The sequence below is a fragment of the Purpureocillium takamizusanense genome, chromosome 2, assembly GCF_022605165.1.
Source record: "Purpureocillium takamizusanense chromosome 2, complete sequence".
NCBI classification, from domain to species: Eukaryota; Fungi; Ascomycota; class Sordariomycetes; order Hypocreales; family Ophiocordycipitaceae; genus Purpureocillium; species Purpureocillium takamizusanense.
In genome coordinates, this window is record NC_063069.1 from 39,935 (window position 1) to 59,327 (window position 19,393).

Below are 19,393 nucleotides of genomic sequence, written 5' to 3' on the forward strand. Positions count from 1 at the left end.
GTCCGTCTCATGGTCAAGGCAGTGTAGCTCGAGAGTGTTGGTGATGTGGGGTCGTCGAACGTGAGATTGAGGTTGCAATTGGCTTGGTTCCCGACCGGACGACAACGGACGAACCTAAGTGTTGCCCGATGGAGGCTGAGCCTCAATTGGTGTCATCACCGGGCATCCCTCAGAGGCAGCCCAGCCGCCTGCCTCGCACCAGATATAATTTGACATGTTGTGTCAGTTGCAGCTTGTGACCGGGCGCTGGTGCCTGACGCGGTGAGACCATCTTCGATCAACGTCGCTGTGTACAGGTCAAGCAGCGACGCGACAAGAGACCTAGGATGACGCGTTCGGGATGACGAAAGAGGCCTTGAGCCACTGAGGCTACATGGGCAAGAAGAAGTGAATGTACCAGCCGGAGGAGCCGAAATGCTAGGCATAAAGTCTCTTCATTGATACGCGCTACATCGTCAGCCGTAACCTCCTACCATCCAGACAACTTCGCCCAACCCAGTAGTGCTACATGTTCCGCTCTGACCACACCACAGGCACGAGGTCAATTACGGAAGTCGCATGAACACCTCGTGCATCGCCTTGTAATCGGGCGTCCCCATGCCCGTGACGGGATCCCAGCCCTCCTGACAGCGGAACCCTCCATTGTCGCCGCACCCCTTGTCTGTCGGCCCGCCGCGCGCCTGCGACCCCACCAGAATGTCATTGAACATGTCCGGGTTCTGGTACAGCACGGGATTGACGAAGCCGATCGGGGTCTTGCCAGCAGTAAGTCGATCCTCGTTGATGAGGGTAAAGATGGCACCGATGATGGGCGCGGACATGGACGTCCCTCCGGACAGCACCCACTTTCCACGCCTTATAACCTGCCCATTCAGCCCAGCCGCAGAGAGGTCCGGATACGCACGGCCATTGCGGTTGAAAACACCGCCATCCTGCGGCACGCGGCCGTTGGAAGTCCTATAAGACGGGAAAGACGGCGGATACTTGGTGAGGTAGTGCCGTACGGCTTTGCTCTGGTACCTCGGCGTCGTGTAGATGTTGCTAAATCCGCCGCCAGAGGAGAACACATCAGTCGCTACTTCATCGTTTCCCGGGCGCCTGTGTAGCGGCAAGTAGGTGCTTCCGACGGCCGTTATGTAAGGACAGTCGCATGTCGAGTCCGGCATGAAGATGGTGTGGTTTGCCCCCATGCACTCCCGCGAGGGATCCGCCACGCCATCGTCGCCGCTCGCTACCAGTATGGTCGTGCCCTGGAGCGCCAGCTTCATCCACTCGTCGCACTGTCTCATCAGATACCTAAAGAAATGTCGGTCAGTAACTACTACGTGTATTTTACTCCAACACGCACGAGGGAACGGATAGGTTGAAAGGATTACTTTGCCGGGTACCAAGGCTCCGTCGAGCCGTATGAGATGGAGATGACGTTTGTCCGCGGAACGGTGCCGCAATCTTGCCGAGAAAAAGTCCCGTCAATCTCTGGCGTATCTCCCGTGTAGCCGTGCGCGCTGTAATTACAATAGCTGGCATCTAGCGCGTCCAGGAAGGGGTTCCAGATGCCTGGTTTATTGGGACCGGAATCGGGGACCATGTATAAGACGGTGTTCTGCGGGTAGATGAGAGGCACGGCCATCTCAAAGTCTAGCATAGTCTCGCCACCGGCCTTTTCCAGCCCGAATTAGACTCTGCGACATTTGGGCAGTCCCCAACGTGTGGGGAAAGTGCATGATGAGTGAGTGCCACTTACAACAAGAGGGTTCTTCGATGTCGCAGGAGTGCCGTCTATCTCCTAGATATCTGGGGTAAAGTTCTGTGGAACATATGGGGCGAGCGTCTCCAGAAATCGATTCATATCAGTTTGCCCATAGAGCTGACCCTCGCTCTCGAAGATGCCAAGCCTGTTGTTTGGATGCGCCGTCTTCCCCATGGGGATCTTGTACATGGCCCGCAGGCATTCAGGCGTAATTTTGCGGGAGCAGTCGCCTACAAGGTGGTGATTCAGAGAGATCATTAGTTAGCCATGCCCTTATGAAGTGCTATTCTGGAGAATATGTAGCATTACGTACCGGGATTAGTCATTTCAATCTCTGGCGGCATCGGCATCTCTATCGGCGAACCGCCCGGACCTCTGCTGCTCTTCCGACGATGCAGACCCTTTCCAGAGCCGAGCCGCCCGAAGGCGGTGCCCGGCACGATGAAGTCGACGTGTTCCTGGACTGCTTTCGGTAGGGAGTACTCTTCGGTGCCAATGTGATCCTCGTCACGGGTCGATACGTGGCTGTATATATGGTAGTCGGCCTGGGTGAGCGACTCAAGTTGACCAACGGTCGAGTCGAAATGGACCCAGCCCTTGGTCTTGGGCACGACGATGGAACTTTTGGCCACCCCGGAGCGAACAAGCCAATCCTTCACCGCAGCGACCGAGTCATCCGACGGTGCAAAAAGGTCCATAATCTGTTCGCGCGTGTACCACTGGCCATATTTGCCCGACCCGTGAGTCGGATCGGACCTACAAAAGCGGCAACAGCCCTCGTCAGCATGAGGTGCCTTTTCCGTGTAGCCATCTGGTGGGCTGCCGCAATACATACACTTCCATGAGGAGGTCCATTCCCCGCTCCAGGTTGCGCTGCTTGAGGGCGATGCTGACCGGGACCTTGGTGGTAGGGTCCGCGGCCTCTCGTTTGACCCACGCATCGTAGTGCCATTCCTCACTTCGCTTTTGGTGCAGCACGTGTGGTCCATACGAGGCGGGTGCACTCAGCACGCAGGCAGATAGCGCGCTGAGAAGAACCAAGTTGCGCATCATGGCGTCGAGTCTTGTTGGAGCTCACAGTAACGGAGCGCTTTTGCTACTCCTCAATGAATCACACGGGCTGTCCACACTTCACCAATTTATAAACCTCACGACCGACAGTGGCATAATCGCGCGGCGGTGGCCATCTTGTTTCTACGTACTCGGCCCAGAGCCCCAATGTACATAAATTCGTTGAGCGACCTGCCTATTTTATTTGGAGCTTCCGCTTGTGCCATGTTCGTTGGTACGCTGTGAGCGAACGTCTGACCCTTGAACATGCAGTGTGATGAGGCGGACCTGGACAATCTTGTTGTCTCCCAACGCACCCCTTTGTTGGTGGTGTCGCCGCTTTTATATGCGGACTATACCTGCACAGGCAAGCCGCAAGAGCCAATGCCCCGCGACAAGACGTAGGGGGGGGGGGGGGGGTCCAACCAGCAGAGGGCAGAGCAGCCTCTATCATACCTAACCGCGACCTCACTGGCTTGTTCGGGTGAGCGTTGGTCTCCATCGGGACCGCACCAACGGAAACTATACAGTACTGTACACGATAGCTCGCGTAAAAGATCCCTTGCCGGGCCGGGCAATCGGCTTTCTCGCACGGAAGCTGCTTCCAAAATGGCAAGTCGAGAGAGTGCATGCGACACACTCAGCAACAGGCACCCGCCCCCGCTATACTGTACGTATGTGCCGTGTTGGTGCTGGGCGGTGTGATGCGCGCTGCTCACGTGGAATGAGGTAACGGGAGTGCTCTTACCATTAACTGCCGAGAAAGAGAGAAAGTCTTTTTGCCAATCGATACACCATGTGGTGGCCGCGAAAAGCCTCTCGGGAAGTTGGCCGCCGTCATGCCATGCATTAATGTTGATGCTAGGACACCTGACCAGATAAGTACGTACGTATTTCATATTAAATTACCGTAAATTTTACCTTATATCAACTATAGAAATGCCTGTCCGTCATCAGCTAGTGATAGAAGTTATATAAGCGGCGTGGATACTAGCGCCTATCCTACACTATTGACAGACTCCTTCTGCCGGGAACACACTTATACTAGTCATATTCTCGTTAACGTACCTAATCATCTCCTCTATACTCTTATGGTCCATTCAGTCCCATATCACCTGACCCCTATAGTGAGCTGCCTGCATGTGATGGGTCTCTGCGGTCAACATGCAACAGGTGTCGTATATTGCGCCACCTTTACATCTAGTGTCTCCGAGCTAATTACTCTTGCAGCCTATTATGCCTTGATAACGCTAATCGCAATCTTTATAGTAGTCAATTGTTCCACGTGCAGATTCTCAATGTCGTTATAGGTGAGTCACGTACAGTAGAGCAAGCAGAGTAATTATATATATGTTCAGGTGCATTTGACTATGCATTCTCTTGTCATTTTCGCGCACTGGATTCCTATCAGGAAATATTATTCTCTCCTCAGCTTCTGCCCATCATGTTGCGTCAAGTCTTATGCTTTCTGGCACTCATGCCACTACTCGTCTGCACTGAGCATCTGGTTCTCATCAAATGGAAAGCCAAGAACCTACCCGCCACTGGACTGCAGGATATCAGCTTTCCAATTTCTATGCCGAAAGCGCCTCATGAGAAAGCATATTACTTCGAACAGGCTGTCGGCTTTCGCCACGTCGGTAACCCTAACGGGGGAGCAAACTGCTTATACACGGGCTTGCAACCGCGCCAGGATAAGCATGGACGAAGCATTATTCATGCCGTGTTCTCGAGCTTTTTAAAGGATTCAACTACATCCGATCGTAACTGCCATGCGGGTTCGGATGCGAACTCGTATGGGGTAAGCTGCTCAATCGACGTGGCTGCGACGTATGACACTACATACAACTTGCGCATTGCCTTATCTGGCCCATCTACCTATATCGGCACGCTCATTGACACGAACTCTGAGCAAGAATGGCACATAGGAACAATTGAAACCCATGATGTCAAGGGCATGGAGTCGAAGTTCTCAGGCTTTGTCGAGAACTTCCAAACTCGGGTAGGGGACTGCTCCAAACACCCCGATACAGCCGTCATTTTTGGTACGCCTACCACGACAACACCAGGAGTCACCATTTCACTGGCAAAGCCTTATGCGAATCGAAGCTGCAAAGGGAAACTTCCGTGGACATCGAGGCGCACGGAAAATGACTCATACGAAGTTATTATTCACGAATGAAAGATCACTTACGAGGCAGTCTCGGCTTACTAGAATTATATTTTATGCATTACTGGTCGTATATAACGCAATAAGTTCAAGGAAGTATATGTGAGAGCATATAGCGAGATGAGGTCTCGGTGATGAAGAGGAAAGGAGAGAAAAGCACAGACAGAGAAGGAGAACAACACTATCATGCAATATACTTGAGAGTAGCACTACTTACAGTCACGCGTTTCTCTATTTTACACCTCGACGACCTGCCAAGTCGGGCCTATAGTGCCACATTGTCCCCCACCGGGCCGCAGCGGCATCAGGCCCAGCAGGCGTCCATAACCGGGCATGGAAACAAACACTGAACTCTTGCACAAAGTCGACACCTGCATAGCGCCTCCCCAAGCTGGCCCCCACGAATTGGTAATTGAACAGCGACGCGTTGAGGGGGAGCCCAGGGGTCTTGATGGAAGGCCATATCGCCTGAAGATGCTCTGTGGGCTTCTTCTATGCGTTGGGGCCCATGCCAACGACACCTACGCTGGGCTGCACCGTTAGGGTCTAGAGCCGGGTGCGATGAAGGCTGCTGGTGCAACGGGGGCCATCCAGAGGACTTGACCCCGTAACACGATTGTGCCTGCGACACATCTATATAAAGAGACGATACATTCCTCAATCCCGACCGCGATACTGCAGCATATATACCTTAAAGTGTGTTCGCGCGCTGTCGCGAGGCGCGGCAAAAGGGTGAGTTGATGAGGGACGAACCGAGGTCGGCGGCACGGCCGCGGTATCATCACCTTGTGCGTACGAACTACTCGGACTTTATATACGTGTATAGCTGATGAGCCGGTAGGGAACACGCCCGCGAACTTTCCACGATGACCAGGTGACTGAGCTCAGGGTGCGAACTGTCCCACTTGACCCTCCGGGTTCCAAGGAACGGGGACAGGATACCCACAGCGGGTATTTGCAAAAGATCGAACATGGCGGTACTGTATGCTACGGCTGTGCCTGTCAATGACACTCTCGGCCGGCTCGTTCGTCATACCGTTCGTGGGCCTACGCCATCGGTGGTCACGTCAGTTTCACTGCGAGCCCTACAACCTGCTGTGATGTCCTCGACCTCAGATGCTATCGAATCCTCTTCACTAGAGCAAATATTGCCGAATTCTCGCCTTGCCGAGTCATCTCAGCATTGTTACTACCCGTCGCATGGTGAATCCTGTTCTGTGGGGCAGGCTCGTTGAAGTCACAAGCCCTCGTAAGTCTGCTCGTCATCCCAGAACCGCCCGCTCATGTCCATCATAACGTCCGCCATGCTCTACGCCACGATTGGGCTTCTAGGGAAGCAGTTTTATGCCCTCGAAGGCATTAACGCGGGCAAAGTCTCTATCGATGTAGACAAGGCGGGCCTGTACGCAGCGACAGTCGCACTCGTGTCTGCTAAAGGCCTTGGGCGGATACAGAAAGACGGGACTGTGGCCAGACCAGGGAAAGAACTGGACAGGGGCGTAATCAGCAAGACCTCCATGATTCAGTGAAGCTGGGCAATCTACCCCACCAAGAGGGTCCCCAGGTGTGGTATCGGGGTTTGGCAAACTTTTGATCCCCTCAGGTCCGTCAAGGTCTATGGTTTCGCTGCATGTGTACCACGAGACTCCTCGATAGACGAGGCGTATAGCACCATTAACAAAACATCTTGGAATTTATGACGTAGACTCCCAACTGAAATATTCACTAGTACCAGAATAGCCCATGCACCCAGAGTACCGTCGCGCACCCCAACTTCCCACTCGCCTGATCGGCTGCTATATGCAGATACCGACACATGCTTCGTCTTTGAAATAGTCTAACTTGAGCCTTTGGCCAGGTGCCCAATGATAACGCCACATCACACCACACTTGTTATAGCATCTTTTGTCCCCTCGGAGGCGGTTTTCAAGGACCGATATCGCTTGCCGAACGTCCTGAGACTTGGGTACCAATCTTTTGTCGTCCCTTATGTTTTCGAAGAAGAGGCAAAATCTACCCGTGCCTGTGCCGACTGTGTAGCATATGAATGGCTTCCCGGACTCGAATTTGGCGTCCATGGGGAGCTTCGTGGCCTTGTCTCTGAAGAACCTTATCAGGCCATTTCGGTCGTCTTTGATGGTGACTTTTTCGCATTCTTTGCTTAGATTTTCGCAGTTGCTCGCCCATGTCCGGTTAGCCGGGTCCTGGTACTCGCCCGAGACAAGAGACACGATTATTCCCAGGATGACCGCGAAGAGAGGCCGCATATCTGCTTTTTTGTGCGAGAAAATGTAAGCGATGAAATAAAAATTGTTGAATCAGCGTTAGCGAAGAATCTTCTTCCTTTTTTTCCTAAGTGATGATAGAAAGTCGCTGTGCCAGACAAAAAATACAAGAGCGTAAATGGAGGAGCCCTTTATCTATCGTTTCCTCCTGACTGACTTGGCAATAATAAGCCAACTTCATACACTATTTAAAGCAGCCACACCCTCTAGGCTAACATGATTATACATCTTCGATAAGATCCTCATCCTAAACCATGTGCGATTGGTGGCGAGGGCTGGGCGTTTTCTGTTTCGTAAACGCTCGGATGGCGGCAAGGACAAGTCAAATGCCTAGCCTTACTTATTAATATATTTAGTACTTCAGAGGCGGAAACGCAACTACAGTTCAGCGGACATTTACTTCGAATTTCGTTCCAAATAATGTACGGCCCCTCCTCCCCCGCCCTGGCTGCCTGCCGCATGCTAAACGCGCGCCGGGGCCGCCATGCGGTATCGGAGCCAACGTGACCACGGGTCTTGATTGAATCGTACGGCTTCCCTCGGTGGTCGCATTGGCGTTTGATAGCTGCCGACGGGCGGACGGCAGATACGAGGCAAAACATCACAAGAAACAAAAGAGCAGGGCTGAATCAGATAACTCGCCCCCCCTGATGCTCGTATATCTCATGTCAACGCTCCCGTTTCATCTAAATACAGAAACATGCCGAATAGCATGCCTACTCAGATTTTAGACTTATTAGGGCTTGCAGATTCAACTCTTGTTGGTGCTGCACGGCCCGTCAGCCGATTGATACCTTGAAAACGGCCAACTTGAGGCAGGACCCGGGGGAGTTCCGCCAAGTCGAGATGACCGCCCGCAGCCGTTGAGCGTGACCCTTTCAGGCGGTAAACATACCTGCGCTCGCGACCTCAATATTACGGGCGACAGAAACAAAGCGCGCAGGACCTCATAGACGGTGCAGGCCTCACCATTCAGGCCGTCCGGCTGCGGTCGCTCGAGCGCAAAGGGTTCGGGCTTTCTCCGATGTCATCGACACGGCCAACGAGCGCGACAAGGGCGTCATCTACGTGGACCTGACTGAACTGCTACGGCCCCCACTGAGAGGCCCGACTTCTCGCAGATCGTCGACGCGGCGACGGCGTGGTGGGGTAGGGATCACACAGTCTTACCGCCAATTGTCCGATACAAGGAGAACAAGTCTGCCAGCCCATCTTGGAGCCATGGGACCGATGCCGTATTGCGCGAGCGAGAGCGAGACTTGGAGGGCCTAGCATTGCTAGATATATACACAAGGAGCTGTCTATCGCTAGCTGGTGGTGAGAAGAGGATCTCGTCTCGCCTCCCGGCCAGTTCAGCGCATGCTTTGATGTCACAAGCATCAGCGGTGCTTTGCATCGTGCCTGGTGTATGTGTAGTGCAGTGGGCTAGCTGAGGGCCCCTAGCCTTTGCGCCAGCGACCCCCAGCTAAATCGGATAGATGAAAAAGGGATTCTCCATGTCGGTCAGGTCCAGCATCGCGATGCGGACCTCGCTGCGCACCACGACGCCCGCTTCGTCGACGTGTTCGACCTCGCCAAACTCGTGCTTGCGTCGCTCCGCCTCGGTCAGGCCCGCGGCCCACGCCCTTCGCGCGGCGTTCCTCCTCTTCAAGATGATATGGATCACGAAGAGCACCAACGGCGTGCCGATCCAGCTGACAACAATCTGCGCAATCCAAGCTCCGTAGTACCGGGGTGCGTCCCGCGGAACCCATAGCTGAGGCGCGACAAGGTTCCCAACGCTGTACCCGAGCATGAACATCATGTTTCGCGTCAGCTTCTTGGTGTAGCCGGCGGCAGAGGACGTGGTCCACCCCAAGGCGATGCTGTACGTGTTGCCGTTGGCGTGTCCCGCCAAGAGCAGACATGCCAACAAGGCAAGCTGGTGGTTCCAGCTGATGGCGACCATGCCGATGCCCCCTGCGATGGACGGAATGCTCCAGACGAAGCTGTGGAGCGCGAGATTTGAGGGCCACCGGTAGAGGGCAATGGCACCAACGAGATATGTGCCTACGCCGAAGCTGCTTCCCGCGGCGGCCACGAGCGTCGAGCCCAGGCTTGTGATGCCCAGCGCCTTGGTGATGAGGTTCTGCTGCCCTAACGTGAGATTGTTGGATATCATGGAGGTGAAGGACTGCAGGCAAAATAGCCATGAAACGGGATCACGCAGCGTCTCGCGAAACTGCGCGACCTTGAATTGCTTCTGCTCGATGGAGCTCTGGCTGGACTCCTGAACACGGCGGATCGTGTGCACCTTTTCGTCGAGAGTGAGGAACCGGGCGGTGCCGGGGTTGTCGGGGTAGCGGAACCACACCACGACGGACAGCAACACCGAGACGCCACCTGTCACGATCATGATGAGCTTCCAGGGGAGGACCTCTCTGCTTCGGCTCCATAGCAGCCCGTACGAGATGAAGGCGGCGCACACGGGACCGGCGGCAGCGGTGACCCAAAACAAGGGCTGTAGAAACGACTGCTCTCTGCGGTTGAAGAACATGCCAATCGTCATCTCCATGGCCGGCACGACGACGGACTCGCTCGCGCCAAGCACGACGCGCAGCACCGCGAGCCCCGCGTACCCAGTGGTGGCGCAGTGCAGCAGGACCGTGGCGCCCCATGTAAAGACGAGGCCGGCCACGAACTTGCCCAGCGGGAGCCGCTGCATGGCGTAGTGGCCGGGCCACTGCGCCGCGAGGTAGCCTATAGTTAGTAAGTACGACGTGTAAGCAGGCGGTTGAACGCAGTGCGGCTTAGAGCGTGAGTCGGCCGGCGGCTTACCGACGTAAAAGAAAGTGCCCAGGTTGTTATACTCAGCCTTGCTGATGCCCGTTTCTTCAAAGAGGCCCAGGATGGCCGCGTAGCCGAGCGTCGACTTGTCCACCTATGCGGCCTTGTAAGCAGGGCGGCGTCGTCATCGTCCTTGTCATCATCCAAATCCCCGTTGCCGCCGCCGCCCACCATCCGCCAAGGGAGCTCGAAGGGGGTAGCAACGTACAATCAAGACAGAGTTGATAGTCCAGAGCACGCCCAAGACATGCCAGTACGTCTTGCGACGCAGCGCCTTTTCGGCGTCTGGAGTCAGCGGGCCAACCCGCGCGCCATGCTCCTCCACGATGCGCAGCGTTTCGTCTGCGTATTTTTCGGCAACCACCACCTCATCCCCGCCCGCAGGAGGCCCTTCGGCGCGTCCAGCGGTCCCTTCTTTGGCAGTCATGGGACCCGAACGCTATTTGTGAAGGCAAAGGAAGAGGAGGGCAGGGATAGGAATTGGCAACAGCACGGGGTGTTTGGCTGGGGGAGGCGACGGGCTGGCCGACGGGCTGGTGCCTTTATTCACGCGCGGGCCTGTCAAATTATGACATCAGTAAGCCTCTGACAAGCCATGTCGAATCCGATGTCGTATTGTTCTGCGACACCAAGTGATTTGTACATAGTCTCGCCCTGCAGCTTCTTGATCGTATCGAGCACCAGTCCCGCCGAACCGCACCAGGAGCAAAGGCTCCGTCCGCCGCGGATAGTGCGCCGGAGAATCTCAACATCTGTCGGTCGACTGACGCAGGGTTGCAATGCGTCCGTGTATTGCCGTCGAGCTTTAGTAGCATCATATACATCGTCGTGCGCGCGTAAAACTAGTCGACTTTCGTGTGACTCGGGACATGGCTGGCGCTACGCACGGTTGGCGTACGCATCCAAAACGGTCACCGGGCAGGACGGACACGACTGCAGGTCAACGAGTTACGCCGTATCAGTCTGCGTGAACGCAAGGGGCATCTCCATCGTTCCGCCGCGCGTTTCTCGAGGTCCGAGGTCCGGAAAGCCATTATATGTCCCAGACGACATCGTTGGCCGGCGCATTTTCGCCCACGAGCGGCTCTCCCAAGCGGTCGCCGAGCTTGACAATGGTCTGCTCATAGACCCTCGCCGCGTCCATGTGCAGCCTCTCTTCATCAATATCCCACGCTACCGCTTGCCTGTCCCCCAATTTATCGTCTTCGGTGGCGTTTTCGCTGTCAGACTCGTCGTCGTCGTCCTCCTCCTCCTCCTCCTCCTCCTCCGCGCCCTGGCTCATCAGCTCGACCATGAGCATGCGTGTCTGCTCCACCAGGCTGCGGCACCGCACCATGTCCGTAACTGTCATGCCCGCGCGCAGACCGTTCTCGAAGCCGGGAAGCGGCTCGCCGGAGTCAATGTCTTGGCCACCAAGCAGGCTCGCAAAACAATGATCCAGCTTTCCAAGCAGGGCGAATGTGGCGCGGGGCGCGGGCGGAAAGGACCTGACGTACTGCGTGAAGTCGCTGGCCAGCTTGAGCAGGAACGGGATCTGGAGACTCGCTGACGAGCGCAGCGTTAGTCGGGTCCCGACAGCGACAGGTTCTGCCCAGTGCGATCACTACTCACGCGTGCCGGACCGCCACAAGATGTTGACTAGCCCGTCGAGTTCCTTGCATACCTCGCTGGCGCTGGTGAAGCCCACGACCGTGTCATTTCCGTCATTACTGCCAAATTTCTTGACGTAGCGCCTGGAGGCATTGAGCAGGCGGTCCTCGACATAGCGACGGACCATGTCCTCCTTGTTGGAGCCGGGTGCGAGGGCGCGTCCGCGGGGGTGCGGGAGGTTACCAGTCGCTCGCGAGGACGCAGAAGATGGAGCCGGCGAGGGCAGCCCCGTGTGGTGGAAGAAGCCGCCCGGCTCCGGACTTGTGGCTTGGCCAGCCATGGGTGGCAGATTATGAAGAGCTTGTGAGGGTGAGACGGGCGAGGTGATCAGTTGAGTGCCGTCGGCTGGCGCGGCGATTGTCGTGTTGCTGCAGCTGGCGGTTGATTGACTGTTCCGAGGAAGACACGCAATCGGTATTAGAGACTCGGACCGCGACTATGTTGTTGGATGCTCTGCGGCTTGCGCTATCATGTTGACGCGATGCATCAACATCATCACCATCCCGTCGGCGCCTTTTGCCGCGTGCATGGCCGTACAGTGCCAATAGCGGTTATGTCCCCGCGATCTCGCACTGTCTGAAGGCCCAGCCAAGGGTTGACGCAGAGCAAGGTACGAAAAGCCAGCAACTTTGTCCGTCGTGTATCATGCGTGCTTTAGACAAGCGATCTGGTACCGAGGAAAGGTATGGTCGGGTTCTATCGGGCGTCGAGCAAGTCGAAGTCGTTGCCTTTGAGCGGCGTGTGGACTCAGACACGACAGGCAGTAGTGGAGGCCCAACCAAACATCGGCGACAGGAAGTCACATCGACCGCTAACGTCTCCACACATTACGCCGGTGTCTCCGCGTTAGTGCTCCACGGTCGGAACCTCGAAATTTTTAGCCTCGTTATCATCAACCGGGTCGCCAACCTTCTTCCGTCACCACCAAACCACACCAATCCACCCTCACCCACAAACATCCACGATGCCTCCCAAGCGCATGTACGTCGACGGGCCTTCGCGCCGCGCTCCCAAGGGCTTCGTCGCTTCGACCTACGAGACTCTCACGTCGTCGGAAAACGCCGCCGTCGTCCGCAGCATTGCCGTCTTCGGGGTACGTCTGTGACCATCATGTCGCTGCCCGAAGTGGTTGACGTGCGACTCGAACCGTGACTGACGTCTTCCCACAGGCCGCCGTCACCTTCCTCTCCAGCTCTTGGGGCGAGCTACTCCTGCCCCCGTGAGTAGTTCCGGCTTGTCCGAAGCCACACGACGACCAGCTGACAGACCTTCAACAGCCAGTAATTGATCTCTCATCCCATCAACAACAATCGAGATGCGCCATCGCCGGCCTACGAGCGAGCGGCTTGTCATGTGTATATTAGCCGAGACGATGTGTACGCTATAGCAGGAGGAGTCGGACGCGCTGAGAGAGCGCTGGGCGACCGGGCTCGACTCAGGGAAATATCGGCCCAGGAGCAAGTGTGCCACGGATGGCAATGGCTGGCTGCAATAGACGAATGATATCAATCGCCACCGAAATACCAGCTCCGTGTGATCGAGTCCTGTCTTGTTAGGCTCGGCAAGACGACTGTTGGGTTTTTGAGGGGGATTGACCCCGCCGCTAGGGACTTGCCTCACGACCCTGCCGTCTCTCTAACGGAAAGAGCGATGGGTGCAGGACCATGTTCCCCCCAAATCCAAGTTGGATGAGGACACAGATCTGGTCCTTGGCCAACGCAACCCTCCAACCTTGTGCCATTCCGCCCAACATGGCCGACGCCCGACCGCGTTTGGGCCACGAATGCATGGCAGGGCGCTGCCCCGACATCGACAGCGCATCCAGCGATCGTACAAGTAGTCGAGAGCGTCGTCTGTCTCGTCTTATCGCCAAGTACGAGTCCCTTAAAGAACCGGACAGGCTCCGTCAGTCTGTTGGCTACGTGGAATTGCCAGCAAGTCTCACGGCTCCGACATCTGCCCACGCGGCTGGTGAATCGAATCCATTCGCTTCGGGGGCCCAGTCCGAGTCTACTTGGTCATTCCCGGCGATGAAGGACACGGTGGTCGACTTTGGGCTGTCGCTACCACGACATGCCGCGTTGGGACAGACTGCCGTTGTCTCCTCGCCCGCCAAAGACGGAGCATCCGGAGTCGAACGCACGTCCATGGTGGCAGAGCGGCGGAGATTCTTTGAAGCATCGCAGCCTGGAAGCGTCCCATGTGAGGCCGTGGATTGATCATCTGGACTGCCGACAGCACAGCTGACTGACGTCGACAGCCAATTTAACGTCTGTCCACCGTCCACCAAAAGACACCAAGGCGGGTTTGCCTGCCACATGCACGCGGCAGACTTTGCGAACCGTCTCGCCGTCGCCCAGCGCGAGATCGAACTCTACGGTGCTTTATGACACTCCGGCGGCGGCCAGTGTATACAGATTGGCGGAGCGCGATACCGCGGCGAGCATGCATTCCTCGCTGCCGGACAGTCTAAGCGTGAGCTCGACAACTGGGCTGATTGACGATGCTTGCTCATCCAGCAGAGGCGCGGCCCCGGGCTTAGCCTCAAGGCTTCCGGATCAGCCGATGGACCAAGGCGCGGCAGGCAAGGCACTGCGGTGGCCTTCAGGAGCCAGACGCGAGAGGCCTGAGACCCCGACCCGGTGCTCGGGAAAGGCAGCCGTTGGCACATTGAAGCCCACGCCAAGAGAGTGCAACACTGCGATCGTAAAGACGCCGGCCGGAGACACTGCCCGCAAACTCCACCATGGTGTATTGGCGGCCACCCCGACGCTGAGGGCCGTCAGGGCCCATTCGCCCACAATTGCGAGCCTGCAGAAGAGATTCCATGCGTCCATCCAGTCTACGTCGGCTCCGTCCCCGGGGAAGATCAGACAGGATCCGGCCATGGTGCCACGACAGCTAGTCGGGACAAGAGGTTCATACCGGAGCACTCCAGACTCTGACGGTGGCCTCTGGGCCGCCAGTGAGCCGCGGGCGCAGGTGCGGGTGCATGAAAAGCGGACGCACCCGCCGCACGACATTGAAACTACGGCCCAGCAGCCAAAACTACGAGACAGGATCGACCTCTTCGAATCGTTTGGCCTTGGCGCTGAGCTGGGGTCGTCTACCGAAAGATTGCTGGTTCCGGCATCCACGACTCACGATACAAAGGGGCTCAAGCGGCCGAGTTCGTCAGACAATCGAGTTGGAGCAGCTTTGAGAAAGTTGTCTGGGACATGGAGACGGGCGCGCCTAGGAAGCCATGCGGGGAGGATGCCACCTGCATCACAGAAGGATCGAATTGAGCAGCAGTCACCTTCCTTGTCCAGCGACGGGTCGGTGGTGACGTTTCGGGGCGCTTCCCAGACCAACTTGCTGGATGCCGTGGCGTTCGACTTTGCTGACGACTTGTGCAACCCCACGCCCTGGCTGCCGTCCGCACCGGCATCTAACGACCGAATTGAGCCCGCACATCGTGGGTTGTCCGACATGGACGGATCTTTGCACAGCACGAACAGTTATGCACAGCCTCGCCCGGGGAGCGGAAAGCGGCTTGCCGAGGGTCGCACACACGCAGGGGGGAAAAGGGCCGAGACTTGGACTCAGGTAGCGCAGCAGTCCGGACGGCGCGTGTCGAGCCGACGCTGGATGTCGCGCAGCAGCGGGACCGGGACCATGGTGGCACGCGTGCAGTGCGCGCTGCAACAGCCGAGGCCAGTGAGGGCCAACGAGGTGAAGCGGCTGGTAAGCCTCTGCAAGGACAAGGTGACGGGCTAGAAGGGCCGCAATCAGACCGAGTAAGCAGAGCAGAGCGACTAAGCATGCGCTTTGAGACCGACAGCGCTGGGCTGGACTCTTGCAAGTCGTCGTTGTAGGCAAGGGGGGACGGGCGAAGCGAGGGGGAGAGAGAGAGAGAGACAGAGAGAGCGGGGCAGCGTAGATGGCAGGTTCTGGGCGTGGGCGAGTCTGCAGAAAGGGCACTCACTGCACGATATAGTTGTGTCGACGAGGGCGTCTGTCCACTCAGGTACGCGTGGTATTCACCTGTCGGTACGAGTACATGTAGTTTAATTATGAGAGGCGCAGAACATGGCATGCATGCCAGGCCTTCCTAGCCAAGACGCCGCCTGGCAAACAAAGGAGAACCCATGTCCCCGTGAGCCTGGGGAGGGGAGGGAAATGCTACCGAACGCCGAGCTCCGTTTCCTGCTGCTGCTTCCTGCTTGCTTGCTGCCGCTGCCGCTGCTGCTGTTATCGCGTGGATTCCGCCTGCCTGCCCACCATGGCCCAACAAAAGGGGGGAGGAGTCTTGCGCAACGGCTGGACCTCTCTCCCACACTCAGGGAATACATGACAAAGTCCTAGACACCCTTTTCCAGGTCTCTGTCCTTGCCTTCGCCGCCCGGATACCCGCTGTCGCGCCGGTGGTAAGGGTGGAACAAGCCGCCGCCGGGCAGGTCCGTCTCGGAGTCGATCTGCCGGAGCACAATATCGAACTGGTCCAGTGGTGGCTGATGATGATGCTGCCGGTGTTGCTGGTGTTGGTGGTGATTATGATGATATTGATGGCCGCTGCCGCCGCCGCTTTCCTGCTCGGTGGTGGTGCTGGTGCTGCTGCCCCTGCGGCCGCCGCTGGGGCTGGGGGCAGGGACGTCGGACCAGTCGAGGGCTCCGCCGCGCTCCTCCTCGGCGGCCTTTGGGATGAGCGACGCGTCGCCGCCGCCGCCGTGGCCGCCGTGTCGCGAGGGGGCGGAGAGGGTGGTGCTAGTCGTGGGGCTCGTGGCTGTGGAGGCGAGGTGGTGATGATGGTTGAGACGCAGGGACGATGAGAGGCTGTGGAGGCGAAGGGCGGAGAAGAAGGTGAGCTTTTCGTCCTGGGCTGCTACCGCCGCCGGAGTCGCCTCCTCTGCGGTTGTTGTCATGGCCGCCGCGGCGGCGCTTGGAGATGTCGCACCGTCCCTCCCATCAGCGGCCGTAGCGGTCCGACTCACAGCGATGCCGGTGGTGCTGCGGGACGTGCGCATCGTCTTGCTGGCTGTTCCGCCTCCTCCGCCTCCTCTCGTGGCGTTGGTGCCGCCGCCGCTGCCGCCACTGCCGGCACTACGATGGCACCCGCAGGAACAGGAGCTGCGACTGCAGGCCGGGTAGCCGCCGCTGCCGTCTCCGTCTCCACCACCACCGCCACCGCCGCGGCGGCCGGCCCGCGAGCGCCCGGATATCTGCTGGGCGATGAGGGTGCCGAGCGGCAGGAGGATGATGACGGAGGCGGTGACGAGGGACTGGGACTCGAAGTTTTGGAAGGATCCCCATTCGAGGCCCGCGAAGATGGCTAAGTGTTCTCTCTGGTCAGCAAAACAGAACTGTTTTTCTGGCTTGGGATTGTTCTTGGCATTCATTCATTGTATTGTTGTCAAAACAAAGGGGGGGGTGTTGCGAGGGGGGAGAAGACGCGTGGAATGAATGTGCTGGCTGAACGAGTACGACGTACCTGGGATGATCATGAGGACACCATTGGTCATGATGAGCACCTCCATCGAGGTGAGCGTCCGCATCGACGGCAGGACCCCCCAATTGGTGACGAGGTGCTTGACGAGCTTGAGGTTGAAGAGGGCGCAGAACCAAAAGACGGAGACGGCGAGGGTGATGAGCGAGCCCTGGACGGCCCACTCGTCGCCGGGCTCCGTGGGCAAGAGCTCGACGTTGGCGCGCGCCGTGACGATGAGGAAGCCGATGCGGAAGGCGACGGCCACGGCGACGACGACGCCCGAGGCGAAAACGAGGATGGTGCGGACGGGCTCGGCCCAGAGGCGGACCGTGGTCCACGCCTGGTTCATGAGGGCGGCCTCGACGACGAGGACGAGCAGGCACGACATGACGGTGCCGGCGACGCTGTTGGCGATGAAGGTGCGCGGGACGTCACTGTAGTCGCCTGCGAAGCTCTGGTAGAAGTGATTGAGCGGGGAGAGGAAGAAGGCGACGAAGATGGCGTTGCGGACGATGCACGTGGCCAGGCCGAGGGCGTAGAGCATCGACGACACGCGCCGCAGCTTGCCGAGCGGGCGCGTCATGGTGAGGAGCACGAGCAGCATGATGAGGCAGCAGCCCATCTGCATCGCGTAGTTGATGGTGACGGCGACGGTCGTGTCGTTGAAGGCGTTGATGTCCGGGATGGGCACCGCGATGGGCGTCACGCCGTCGGGGCCGAGGAACGTGACGTTTTGCGTGTACGGGTCGAACGCGGCAGCAGCATTGTTGCCGCCGCCGCCGCCCGGAGGAGGAGGTTGCGACGTCGACATGATCCGGTGGCAACTTGGGCGGAAGAGATGCGGTGAGGCGAGGGGAGTGAAGCGAGGAGGGCGGCGTGCTCTCGCGCTACTGCGCCCTCACCGCGGGCACAACAGTCAGAGAATCGTCTTGTCGTCGTCGCCTTGAGTGCAGGCAGCAAGCAATCTGCGCCGCGACGAGATGCGGGTGCGCGCACCGCTCGTCTGCCCCTGTTCCTGCCGATTGTCTGCGTTTGCGTGTGTATGTGTGATGAGCGCGTGTGCGGCGAGAGAGTCTCGAGGCGGTCTCGGACAAAGGGGACGAAGGCGCTGCGGCACACCGTGCGGGCAGAGTGCCGTAGATATGGCTACACGCTGGTCAAAGCGAACGGGGGTACGTAGCCTGAGGAGTCCGCGTTGGCGCGCGGGTGGATTCTTCTTTTCGTGTTGACGGCGTTGTTGTCGTTTTCGGTCGCCAGCGAACGGATGTCCGACGACTGGTGTAACACGGCAACGAGCGTTGGCGAAGGTGTTCACCTCGAGGCGCCGGATCGGCCAAAAGAAACGTGGCAAGTGTTGCTGTGCAAGTATCTCTCTCTTTCTTCCCGTCGGGAGCCCGCAGGTTGGTTGATGGTGGTGTGATGCCAGATGTTGTTTCGTGATGCTTGAGTGAGATGTGGAGGTGGAGATGAAGGAGGGGGGAAAGAGTGTGGTGCGCAAGAGCCGAGAGCCGGTGATGGATGAGGCAAAAGACTTCTTCGACGTGTGAAACCCTTGGCGCAAACGGGAAGAGACGAGGGGAAAAAGAGGAGCTGCAGTCTGGAGTTGAGTTTTGAGCTTCGTGGTTCGTGGAGAGCATGCGTGTGGCCCGGCCAGCACGTATTGTACCGGATGGATTGTTCTGGCCCTCTCACCGTTTTGCTGCTAAGCTGCTGCCTGCATGGACCACGAGTGCTGCAAGACTGGCTTGCGGCTGTAGATTGCCGGTTCCAAAGTTTGGCTAGAGGCCCTTTGTCTCTTTTAAACTTGTATACACACGCGCATCGTCTCATCCCAGAACGTCATCCGCACCACGGAATGAGCCGCAGCTGAAGCCGGTCGACAGCAGGCGAGACGAAGCCAAGGCCAATATCCAATATCTCAAGCGGTGAGACGCAATCTTGAGAGAGACAGACAAACACACGCCACCCCGGCGCCGTGCGTGCCCTTGCCGTCGAACGAGGAAGGGGCTTCGCTGGGCGATGAAGGCGGCGGAGGAGGACGAGGACGGCGCCCGCCTGCCTGTGAGTCCAAGCCCGCCGAGCGTTGCTGCGATGATGCGCTGCGATGCGCTGCTTGATTGCTGCGTGCGCCTGCCCTGGACTGCTGCAAGTATTGTGCTGTGCATCGTGTGCTGGCTCGCTGCTCCCTGTGTTGT

At 57.8% G+C, this 19,393-nt stretch overlaps 9 protein-coding genes across 9 annotated transcripts; 3 read left to right on the forward strand and 6 right to left on the reverse strand.

The window, feature by feature from the left end:
* Window positions 1-545: 545 nt before the first annotated feature.
* On the reverse strand, window positions 546-1,645 carry JDV02_001849 (Tripeptidyl-peptidase I; the record flags this gene model as incomplete). Its single annotated transcript, XM_047982819.1, has 2 exons — window positions 546-1,296; window positions 1,377-1,645. The coding sequence occupies 2 exons, from the start codon at window positions 1,643-1,645 to the stop codon at window positions 546-548; spliced, it is 1,020 nt and encodes a 339-aa protein (XP_047838787.1).
* Window positions 1,646-1,786: 141 nt separating this feature from the next.
* JDV02_001850 (Tripeptidyl-peptidase I) lies at window positions 1,787-2,803 on the reverse strand (the record flags this gene model as incomplete). Its single annotated transcript, XM_047982820.1, has 3 exons — window positions 1,787-1,980; window positions 2,064-2,506; window positions 2,586-2,803. 3 exons carry the CDS (start codon window positions 2,801-2,803, stop codon window positions 1,787-1,789), a joined length of 855 nt encoding a protein of 284 aa, XP_047838788.1.
* A 3,471-nt stretch (window positions 2,804-6,274) lies between these two features.
* JDV02_001851 (uncharacterized protein) lies at window positions 6,275-6,499 on the forward strand (the record flags this gene model as incomplete). Its single annotated transcript, XM_047982821.1, has 1 exon — window positions 6,275-6,499. One exon carries the CDS (start codon window positions 6,275-6,277, stop codon window positions 6,497-6,499), a length of 225 nt encoding a protein of 74 aa, XP_047838789.1.
* A 2,221-nt stretch (window positions 6,500-8,720) lies between these two features.
* Window positions 8,721-10,508, reverse strand: JDV02_001852 (uncharacterized protein; the record flags this gene model as incomplete). Its single annotated transcript, XM_047982822.1, has 3 exons — window positions 8,721-9,994; window positions 10,073-10,175; window positions 10,290-10,508. 3 exons carry the CDS (start codon window positions 10,506-10,508, stop codon window positions 8,721-8,723), a joined length of 1,596 nt encoding a protein of 531 aa, XP_047838790.1.
* A 606-nt stretch (window positions 10,509-11,114) lies between these two features.
* Window positions 11,115-12,011, reverse strand: JDV02_001853 (uncharacterized protein; the record flags this gene model as incomplete). Its single annotated transcript, XM_047982823.1, has 2 exons — window positions 11,115-11,626; window positions 11,693-12,011. 2 exons carry the CDS (start codon window positions 12,009-12,011, stop codon window positions 11,115-11,117), a joined length of 831 nt encoding a protein of 276 aa, XP_047838791.1.
* A 684-nt stretch (window positions 12,012-12,695) lies between these two features.
* JDV02_001854 (uncharacterized protein) lies at window positions 12,696-13,015 on the forward strand (the record flags this gene model as incomplete). Its single annotated transcript, XM_047982824.1, has 3 exons — window positions 12,696-12,824; window positions 12,901-12,950; window positions 13,009-13,015. 3 exons carry the CDS (start codon window positions 12,696-12,698, stop codon window positions 13,013-13,015), a joined length of 186 nt encoding a protein of 61 aa, XP_047838792.1.
* Window positions 13,016-13,395: 380 nt separating this feature from the next.
* JDV02_001855 (uncharacterized protein) lies at window positions 13,396-15,490 on the forward strand (the record flags this gene model as incomplete). The annotated part of the gene is made up of 2 exons (XM_047982825.1): window positions 13,396-13,933; window positions 13,992-15,490. 2 exons carry the CDS (start codon window positions 13,396-13,398, stop codon window positions 15,488-15,490), a joined length of 2,037 nt encoding a protein of 678 aa, XP_047838793.1.
* A 584-nt stretch (window positions 15,491-16,074) lies between these two features.
* STE2 (pheromone alpha factor receptor) lies at window positions 16,075-18,009 on the reverse strand (the record flags this gene model as incomplete). Its single annotated transcript, XM_047982826.1, has 2 exons — window positions 16,075-17,042; window positions 17,202-18,009. The coding sequence occupies 2 exons, from the start codon at window positions 18,007-18,009 to the stop codon at window positions 16,075-16,077; spliced, it is 1,776 nt and encodes a 591-aa protein (XP_047838794.1).
* Window positions 18,010-19,024: 1,015 nt separating this feature from the next.
* On the reverse strand, window positions 19,025-19,363 carry JDV02_001857 (uncharacterized protein; the record flags this gene model as incomplete). Its single annotated transcript, XM_047982827.1, has 1 exon — window positions 19,025-19,363. One exon carries the CDS (start codon window positions 19,361-19,363, stop codon window positions 19,025-19,027), a length of 339 nt encoding a protein of 112 aa, XP_047838795.1.
* Window positions 19,364-19,393: the final 30 nt, after the last annotated feature.